Source organism: Oncorhynchus gorbuscha, linkage group LG04 (assembly GCF_021184085.1).
Source record: "Oncorhynchus gorbuscha isolate QuinsamMale2020 ecotype Even-year linkage group LG04, OgorEven_v1.0, whole genome shotgun sequence".
In the NCBI taxonomy this organism is placed as follows: Eukaryota; Metazoa; Chordata; class Actinopteri; order Salmoniformes; family Salmonidae; genus Oncorhynchus; species Oncorhynchus gorbuscha.
In genome coordinates, this window is record NC_060176.1 from 47,327,452 (window position 1) to 47,338,306 (window position 10,855).

Genomic DNA, 10,855 nt, shown 5'->3' on the forward strand with positions numbered 1-10,855 from the left:
GCCACCGTGCTTTTACACCTGCATTGTTTGCTGTTTGGGGTTTTAGGCTGGGTTTCTGTACAGCACTTTGAGATATCAGCTGATGTACGAAGGGCTATATAAATAAATTTGATTTGATTTGATTAACATAGGAATGTAATAGAAGTAGCACCAGGACTGTTTCCTGGCCATGTAACCTGACCAGAAGATACTCTGGGCAATGTTGATGATAAGGAATTGATTGAAGCACGAGAAAAAGGGTACTAGCAGTAGACTGTAGTGACACATCTGAGGGAAGCACATAACTCCAAAGAGAACTCAAAAGGATAGCAAAGAGCTTGGAAAGAGAACCAGAAATGACAACAGAGATACCAATTTTAGGCCTGCTACAAAAGCCGTAGCTACGCTGAGACTGGTAACCTCATAACTAACACAGACAGTGCAAACAACTCCATTAAAAACAGGATTTTGTGTGTCGTGTCACACATTCTGTGGTAGTTCAGTTAGACAGCAGAGCCTCTAGTTAGTGAGGATAAATCCTGAAATGCATTTACACAGGGAATGCATCATAGCCACACACAACCCCCCCCTCCCCCATCTGAAACCACCTCCTATCTGTTGTACAGTAGTGGTGCAGAGGCCAGAGAGTGACGAGTCAAGCCTCTATGTCCGGACCTGGAATTTGCCAGCTTTGGTCATGTACTTGATGCCTTTGAATGGCTTGTACTTCTCCCCGTACATATCCAACCGATTCACCTTCAGTCCTGGAGAAGAACAAGGAAATTAAAAAGGAGAAAAGGTGTCACATTGCTATTCAAAATGTATTTCTACAGAAAGTCATATAAAACGTCGATTTGGTCACTGCAAGGGTCGTAAGATACACGTAAACCCCTTTTGGAAACAGATACAAACCTCTCTGAGGATCAGATAGATTAAATAGAGATTGAGTATCTTGTTTCTATCTAATGGGAAAAGGTGTCACTGTGAATGAGCTGTGTGGATGTCATGTGATTGTCTGCTGAGCATGCTTTGTAATATGGAGTTAGTAGATAGAATATTAATAAGATCTGATCTAGGGTTAGATATTTATTTAGTCCCTGATATGATTATGGGTCAAGTAAACTGATACTAAATCAGCTGCTAAGTGGCAACGTCTACTCTAGAGTGTAATAACCAATTATGATAAAGGTGTGTGTATACTACTAATCATTTGTGGGGGTTCTTATATTCGTCTGTTAAACACAATTGTGTAATGTATTTTTGTTGTTGTTGCATATACCAACTTCCACTGAGACACCTGCGGGGAGTGGGGTCACGGCCAGGGTCACCACTGTACAGCCCCCCTGGAGCAATTAGGATTAAGTGCCTTGCTCAAGGGCAGAGCAAATTATTTTTTACCTTGTCAGCTCCAGTATTTGAACCAGCAACCTTTTGGTTACTGGCCCAACACTCTAACCTCGAAGCTACCTGTGTGTGTGTGTGTTTTACCAGAGAGGGCCGACTGTTGGATCTTGAACTGGATGTTGATGGTCGGGTTCTCGTCTGGCTTGGAGGCCCCTGCCTGCAGGCTCATAGAGCCTTTTAGACTCGGCAGTTTCTGAGGGTTGATCTTACCCACGTCCCACGACAGGAGCTGCATAGGGACAACACAATATCCTCACAATGTTATTACCCCACATAGGGAGAAGGGTATAATTATGACTACACAGAGGTGGGTGGGGGGAGAAATCAACCATTCCATGGAATGTATGACCACTGACCCTTATGTAAGTTTACAGCATACACCACCACCTGGTCGGGTTAATCCATATCGGCACACACGCACGCATACATGCACTCCCTTCCCCACCACCTTACCTTAGTGACAGGGTCGAAGGTGTATGTCCCCTGGGTGGGGTTGAGGTTGGTGTTGAGAACTCCGCGGGGCAGCTGGCTGCTGACCAGAACAGCCTCTACTCCCTTCCCCATGGTCTGCTTGGGGCCCAGGGTCAGCTCAAAGCGGCCCTGAGAACTACCCTCCCTGAACGAGATGTTGTGCTTGACGTACACTGGGATGGCCACCAGACTGAGGGGCAGACACACAGAGTGTCAGAAGAACACAGGTAGGACAGACACCAAGACAAAAAACATCCCAGAGCACACTGAACAAAGTGTGCCAGTGACTAGGACTAAATTAAACAAGTGAATCATTTGCTGCTCAGATGTCAGTTTGTTATTACAACTTTTAAAAATGTGAAACTTCTAAAAATGTGGAAATACAAATGTTAACTGTCAGGGTCATACTGGCGTTGGTGACAAATATCGCAAAACCAGAAGAGATAATGATGCAATCTATATCAAGACACTGCACTACATGCCTAAAACTATACTACTTACATCTAATGCTTTGTCAACTGGATGTTTTGAGAATTAAAACATCCATTTAATAAATTCATGTAAACATTCAACCAAACACGGGTCTTCATCTAGCTAACACTTTAAAACAACTCTAGTTTTGGGTCGAGTCACAACTACAATGTCAATTTACTTTGAAATACCTTGCTGATCTTAATGGGTGGAGACTAAAATTAAGACAACGACAAGAAAAAGTAAACATTCAGAAAATGGGAAGCAAGCAGACGTGTGTGTTATGCCTTAAGCATTGAGCACACAGCAATGCAACGTCCCATGACAAACTTTGGCAGTAGAATGGCCCATACTGAAAAGCTCAGAAACTTTCAATGTGGCACCATCATAGGATGCCAACTTTCCAACAAGTCAGTTTGACAAATATATGCCCTGCTAGAGCTGCCCTGGTCAACTGTAAGTGCTCTTATTGTGTAGCGGAAACATCTAGGAGCAACAATGGCTCAGCCGCGAAGTGGTAGGGCACACAAGCTCACAGAATGAGAACGCCAAGTACTGAAACGCATAAAAATCATCTATCCTCAGTTGCAACACTCACTACCGAGACCCAAATTGCCTCTGGAAGCAACAGCAGCACAATAACTGTTCATCAGGAGCTTCATGAAATGGGTTTCCATGGCCGTGCAGCCGCACATAAGCATAAGATCACCATGCGTAATGCCAAGCGTTGGTTGGAGTCGTGTAAAGCTCGCCGCTATTGGACTCTGGAGCAGTAGAAACGCTTCACCATCTGACAGTCCGATGGACGAATCTGGGTTTGGTGGATGCCAGGAGAACGCTACCTGTTCGAATGCATAGTGCCAACTAAAGTTTGGCGGGGGAGGAATAATGGTCTGGGGCAGACTTTCATGGTTCGGGTTAGAACCCTTAGTTCCAGTGAAGGGAAATCTTAGCGATACTGCATACACTGACATTCTCGAAGCGAGGTCCATACAGAAATGGTTTGTTGAGATCGGTGTGGAAGAACAACTGGGTCATGCAGAAAGACAATGATCCAAGACACAATCAAGTCAACATAAAAATGGTCCAAAACCAACAAATTTGAAGTTTTGGAATGGCCTAGTCAAAGTCCAGACATAATCCCAATTAAGATGATGTGGCAGGACTTGAAACGAGCAGTTCATGCTTGAAAACCCACAAATGTCAATGAGTTAAAGAAGTTAACTCAGTGACAAGTGGGCCAAAAGTCCTCCACAGCGATGTGAGACTGATCAACTACTACAGGAGGCATTTGGTTGCAGTCATTGCGGCTAAAGGTGGCACAACCAGTTATTGAGTGTAAGGGGCAATTACTTTTTCACACAAGGGAATTGGATTTTGCATAACTTGGTTAAATAAGTGTCTTTGTCTTGTTATTTGTAAACTTATGTTCCCTTTACCATTACCACATCTTTTTGGTTGAAGATCTGATAACATCCAGTATTTTTTTTTTTAAATGCATAAATAGAGAAAATCAGAAACGAGACAAATACTAGTTAAGACACTGTATGTGGTATAATATTTTAAAGCCAGTGTAAAGCCTGAGAAAACAGAGCAGAAGACTAGAGGAGAACAGAGCTACTGACTTCTGGGAGCTGACGTGGTAGGAGAGCAGCCGGAAGTTTCCATCTGGGGGGATGAAAGAGAGGATCCTCTCCGCTTCCCAGCGCTTGAACCTCACACACGGGTGGAAGCTCACATCATCCAGCAGACGAGGGTTCTGTGACAGGATCAAAACAGGGGTATCAAGACAGAGAGAAAGAGAGTGGGAGTGACAGAAACCGATAGGACCATTTTGACACAGTTAACTTCAGTATGTTATACAGAGAGTGATTGGCTATTTGCAGGGGACAGGGTTGGAGATAAACGATTGGCTACAGCGGATCCGGCTCGCCAGCCCATTCAATCTGTTCAGCAGGAGGTTTGAGTTAAAAAAAAGTATAATAAAACAATTCTAATAAATATATAGTACCAGTCAAAAGTTTGGACACACCTACTCATTGCTCAGCATATGTGGGAACTCCTTCAAGACTGTTGGAAAAGCATTTCTCATGAAGCTGGTTGGGAGAATGCCAAGAGTGTGCAAAGCTGTCAAGTCAAAGGGTGGGTACTTTGAAGAATCTCAAATCTATTTTGATTTGTTTAACACTTTTTTGGTTACTACATTATTCCATGTGTTATTTCATAGTTTTGAAGTCTTCACTATTATTCTACAATGTAGAAAACAGTCAAAATAAAGAAAAACCCTTGAATGAGTAGGTCTCCCCCAAACTTTTGACTGGTACTGTACATACATTCACACTCTGTGTATTTATTTTGACTTCTACATTAATATGGATGCTACCATGACTACAGATATTCATGAACAAATCCTGAATAACTACGAGTGAGAAAGTTAGAGGCATAAATCCTCCCCCCAAAAATGCTAACCTCTGCTGTAATTGGCTGGTATTGGTAGGAGGTTTTAGGGGCATAATATGCTATATATATACACAAAAGTATGAAATCAAGCACACAGCCATGCAATCTCCATAGACAATCATTGGCAGTATAATTGCCTTACTGGAGAGCTCAATGACATTCAATGTGGCACAGTCATAGGATGCCACCTTTCCAACAAGTCAGTTCTTAAAATTACTGCCCTGCTAGAGCTGCCACAGTCAACTGTGTGCGGTTATTGTGAAGTGTGAAAGTCTAGGAGCAACAACGGCTCAGCTGCGAAGAGGTAGGCCACACAAGCTCACAGAACGGGACCGCAGAGTGCTGAAGCGCATAAAAATGGTCTGTCCTCAGTTGCAACACTAACTACAGAGATCGAAACTGCCTCTGGAAGCAACGCCAGCACAAGAACTGTTCGTCAGGAGCTTCAAGAAATTGGCTTCCATTTCCGAGCAGCCACACACAAGCCGAAGATCACCATGCACAATGCCAAGCATTGTCTGGAGTGGTGTAAAGCTTGCATCCATTGGACTCTGGAGCAGTGGAAACGTGTTCTCTGGAGTGATGAATCACGCTTCACCATCTGGCAGTCTGACAGACGAATCGAATTGGAACACTGACTGCGAGCCTGGCCTAATCGCTCAACATCAGTGCCCGACCTCACTAATGCTTTTGTGGCTGAATGGAAGCAAGTCCCTGCATTTAGTGGAAAGCCTTCCCAGAAGAGTGGAGGCTGTCATTACAGCGAAAGGGGGGGGGGGGGGGGCAACTCAATATTAATGTCCATGATTTTGGAATGAGATGTTCAGGAAGCATTTTGTCATATAGTATTTTTGTGCATCTGTACTTTCCACTGATCATTAAACATGATTCATTCAGAATTATCCATAATCATGGTAGCATCAACATTAATGTAAAGTGTTCAGAAATATATTCTAAATCAAATTTTTAATGACATTTTTTTGATATTAATATAATATTGACATACAAACTGGTGGTTACAGTCTTGTCCCACTGCTGAAACTTCTGTAAGGACTCAGGAGAGGCGAAGGTTGAGAGCCAATGCGTCCTCCGAAACACGACCCTGCCAAGCTACTTGACACACTGCTCACTTAACCCAGAAGCCAGCCGCACCGATGTGTCAGAGGAAACAGTACAACTGGCAACCGTGTCAGCGTGCATGCGCACGGGCCGGCCACAGGAGTCCCATCGCGCTTTAGCGATAAGGACATCCCGGCTGGCCAAATCCTCCCCTAACCCGGATGATGCTGGGCCAATTGTGCACCCCATCATGGGTCTCCTGGTCATGGCCGGCCTCGACACAGCCCGGGGTCGAACCCGGGTCTGCAGTGACTCCTCAATACCACTGCGCCCAAGATATTATATTCGTATTTACAATAAAAGTGACTACAAAATGACAATATATAATTTACCATTCATTTCTATTGGGCCCAACACATCCAAAAAGTTCTAAAAAATAAGTGAATTTGTCCAAATGACATCCTCAAATATGGGGACTAGGTACAAAATGCATTAATTTCTAAAATGGTAAAACAGGTATGAAAATAGCACTACAAAAAGAGGGTGACATTCTGTTCTGTCGCCTCATAAATAATTTGATCTCAAATACAAAATTATGGTGTGTAGAGACAAATTTAAATATTATTTGCGGCAAAAAAACAAACAAACAACACTTTTGAACATCTTAAATTATACTGAACAAAAGCGAAACAATTTCAACAATTTTACTGAGTTACAGTTCACATAAGGAAATCGGTCAACTGAAATCAATTCATTAGGCCCTCATCTATGGATTTCACATGACTGGGCAGGGGCGCTGCCATGGGTAGGACTGGGAGGGCATAGGCCCACCCACTTGGGAGCCAGGCCCAGCTAATCAGAATGGGCTTCTCCCCACAAAAATGGATTTCTTACAGACAGAAATACTCCTCAGTTTCATCAGCAGTCCTGGGGGCTGGTCTCAGACAATCCCGCAGGTGAAGAAGCCGGGTGTGGAGGTCCTGGGCTGGCGGGGTTACCCGTGGTCTGCGGTTGTGAGGTTGGTTGGACGTACTGCCAAATTCTCTAAAATTATGTTGGAGGCGGCTTATGGTAGAGAAATGACCATTCAATTATCTGGGAACAGCTCTGGTGGTCATTCCTGCAGTCAGCATGCCAATTGCATAGTCCCTTAAAACTTGAGACATCTGTGGCATTGTGTTGGGTGACAGAACTGCACATTTTAGAGAGTGGCCAAAAATGATCATGAACCTATATTTTAAAATAACTGCCATTTTTTTCTGGCCCGTAATGCATTTGACGAAACAAATCGCCCCCCCCAAATAAAATACGGAATTTCAAAATCACGATGTGGCCCTCGAGACAAAATGACTGCCCACCCCTGGGCTAGAGAGACTGAACGAAAGAGAGGACTCACCATGAACGAGAGAGTGAGGTCAGGCATGCCTGTTAATTTCACACAGGCATCAATCACCCCCTGGATCTCTGCTGTGATAGTGGAGCCTAACAGTGTGTGAGAGAAACAGAGATGGAGAGAGAGAACAACTCAATCAGAAAGTCAAATTCTATGTTGGTTATTTTTAATGGGTCAGGATAGATTTACAGGAGAGCGTGATGGGGCAGTATGCCTACCATACCTGATTTATCGATTATGGCATCAATCTCCTCCACTACATCAAAGTAGGCCTCGTTGTTTGTGTACTTCACTCCAGTGCGTCGCCAAGGCACCACGGACAACTGGCCAGTAGGGAGCTGCTCCCCTACATTGGTACTGCCTACAAAACAACAGTCAAATATAAATGACACACAAACAGGATGCACACATTCAGATAGTTGTGTACAGTGACATGGGTCTAGAAGCAAAGTTTAAAAACAAATCATAGCCAACTCCCACTGCCAATAATCTGTAAATAAATAGAACTATTGATAAACACATATGTCATGACTAGGGGCCAGAGTTTTCCTGGTAAAGTTGCGTTGTGTAATACTAGGATATTGAGGTTGTTATGGTCAGGAAAAAGTGATGACATAGTGACTGTGCAGAGGCAAACTTGGTCATCTTCAGGTACCTGTGATGGTGTTGACCACTGTGCGCAGGATGGTGGGCGGCTTGATGAGCTCTTTGAGGATATTGGACTCTGTGGCCAGGGGGAAACCATTGTCCAGCATCTCCTCTAGTAGCTCATATACTACCACCACATTGTCCTTGATCGCTGCCTCCGTGCACACCCCAAAGTAGTCCTGACAACAGGGAGGGAGTGAGAGGTCAGGGGAGGGAGGGATCAGTTGAGAAGACATTTTTAACTAAATGAATTACATTTTAAAAAGTAACACTTTAACTTAACAATAAGACAATCAGTAACTCAAAAGAACCAGTTGGATTACATTGCAAGGTAGACTTAGGGTGCATTCATAAATTCTCTCTGGCCATCTACTCTGATTTCAAAGCACTCTCGTTTGAGTGTGCCAGAGCGCAGAATAACTGATGCATTTACGAACTCTCAACACCCGTTGAATATATGGCCGGTGTCAGTAAACGTTGGCAAAAAGCGTAATTAAATTGTTGCCAGCAGCAGTTAGTCACCAAAGCTCTGGATAACATGAAAACAGCCTAACCAGCTCTGCTAGGGTGAAAGAACGGGTCAGAGTGAGGTGTTCTCTCATTTATGTCTGGAAGTAGCTAGCTAACTTTAGTCAGTTATCCTCTACGGGATCAGTGTCCCTAACCCAGGACAGTTGTTGCTCAATTTGCGATAATGTGACTAGAATGACATTGTAAAAAGCTAATTCCGGGACATAGACATTTCTAATATGGGCAGAAAGAGCAAAAAAATACCATGCTATTGTTTGAGGATAGTGCACAACAAAACACTTATCACGACAACTGGTTTGATACATTTACCTCTGAAGTTAAATAATGTACTTACATTCTTGCTCCGATTTGTCATCCTGAGGGTCCCATAGATAAAATTAAACAGTTTTGCTTGATAAAATTGATTTTTATATTTAAATGTAGGAACTGGGTTCTACAGTTTGACCTCACTGCTTGGTTCTACAGTTTGACCCCACCCCCCAAAACCTTTTGCACACACACTCTTGTGGACAACATCTAAATTACATCTAGAATCCTATCCCCAATGTATGGCCTTTCTCTTGCATTTCAAAGATGATTGAACAAAAACAAAAAATATATGTATATATCTTTTTTTGTATTATCTTTTACCAGATCTAATGTGTTATATTCTACTACATGAATTTAACATTTTCACAAGTGTTTCCTTCCACAATTGTTTCCTTTCAAATGGTATCAAGAATATGCATATCCTTGCTGAGCTACCGGGAGAGTTGGGAATGTCATTTTATGCAAAAATTGAAAAAATGTGCGAGAGCAAAGGGCTCTGAATTTACGAACTGACAATCTGACAACTCTGAATTTACAAACGCCCTGAGCACATGGAGCGCACTTGGCACTCCAGAGTGAATTTAGGAACGCACCAAGGTGATTAACAACCTGAACATGTGAAAGTGAATGGACAAAAATTAATTATACCAAGTCCAAGTACAAACCTGGAATGTATCAACCACCCTGTGTAAGAACTCAATGACAAAGAGTGGCGGCACCTCGCTCTGAATAACTGCCACAAAGTAAATGCGGTGCCTTAGCACACTGATTAGGTAGTGGTGTGGGGTCGGGATGACTGGGGGCACGTTCTCCGGCTCGCTGGCGCGCTCTTGCGCCTCGAAAAAGTAGTCGCACACGGAGCGGCTCACAACGCTCTTCCAGTGCTTCTCCAGGAAAATGTCCCCCGAGGAGTTCACGAGGAACAGGCTGTGGATCATTTTGGCTGGAGGGTGAGACAGAAAAATAACAAATATTTAGCTAGCGACTCAAACGATTCTAGCTATACCATCCGTGCAGTTGGAATACAATATACATTTGTGTTACATAGCGCTTGTGGTACTCTCAATATAGACATACATCTATGATGAGTGACAATGTAACTTGTGATGTGGAGAAAGGGATAGGACAGGTCACAGGCGACACAGTTTCATTAAATATTCGGCTGTGCTATCAGGTTCCGCCGTGGGCGGCCGTAATATCAGTAGGAATGCACACGAACCTGTGAAATAAGAGGACTACAGATGATGGTGATATATGGTGTTTTACTGGACGATAGGCCTGCCTCTGTATTCTTACAACATCCCCTGCTCACGGTTGTCTTGTGACAGCAGGCGAGCGCCGTCATACAGCGATGATGAAAACTGAATTATTCATGGCTTTGCGCTCAATATTTTAGTGCTATTCCTTATATTTATAACGTGTAATTACTTACCGGTGTCAATCTATTTGTGTTTTCGTCTCGCTTTCGTCTTTTTTCAATGAAAGATTAGAGAAGGCCGTCGCTTGTTCTCAGTTAGCTGGCCTGAATGACGAGAAATATGACACCAGATAGGACCAATCGGAGACTAAAAAAGGCAAGAATGCCCTCCTCTCCCAAATAGTGATTGGTCCATAGTGCGGAGGTTCGTGCCTGTCAGTACCACTCGGAACTCAATTGTAATTGGACAACGCCCAGTAAACACAGGCTGAACATGCACCTTGATTGGCTAAACGGCACCGTCGTGTCTGACATTTTGTGTCAAGACATCGTCCACGGATCATATCAGATTTCATTTTGTGGATACATTTTGTGGATACATTTTGTTGATACAAAATATATATATTTCCAATGAATAAAATGTCATGGAAAATAATTTACTTGGTTACACTGAAACCACCATGTATCTAATCTATCAAACCCATAGCCCATGGGAGGGGTAAAATCTATATATTTTTTTAAAGTGTAGGCTTTATATTGTATGTGAAATGGAGATAAATTGGCCTACTGTTAAATCAGAATATAATTGGTCCCTTTGGTAGTGTTTTCCATATGTGAATCTGTAAATATGCTAAATTGGATAATGGACTCACTCATATTGAAGATGTCTTATCAAGTAGATAGCCGTTTATGGGGGTGATTGGCAATTTTCT

The 10,855-nt window shown here is 43.0% G+C and overlaps 1 protein-coding gene across 1 annotated transcript; it reads right to left on the reverse strand.

The window, feature by feature from the left end:
• On the reverse strand, positions 1–10,268 carry LOC124034169 (AP-3 complex subunit mu-2). Its single transcript, XM_046346972.1, has 9 exons — positions 10,158–10,268; positions 9,391–9,668; positions 7,893–8,064; positions 7,461–7,598; positions 7,241–7,326; positions 3,951–4,084; positions 1,837–2,044; positions 1,468–1,612; positions 1–743 (listed from the first exon to the last, which is right to left on the reverse strand). The coding sequence occupies exons 2-9, from the start codon at positions 9,661–9,663 to the stop codon at positions 643–645; spliced, it is 1,257 nt and encodes a 418-aa protein (XP_046202928.1). The 5' UTR covers positions 9,664–9,668; positions 10,158–10,268; the 3' UTR covers positions 1–642.
• Positions 10,269–10,855: the final 587 nt, after the last annotated feature.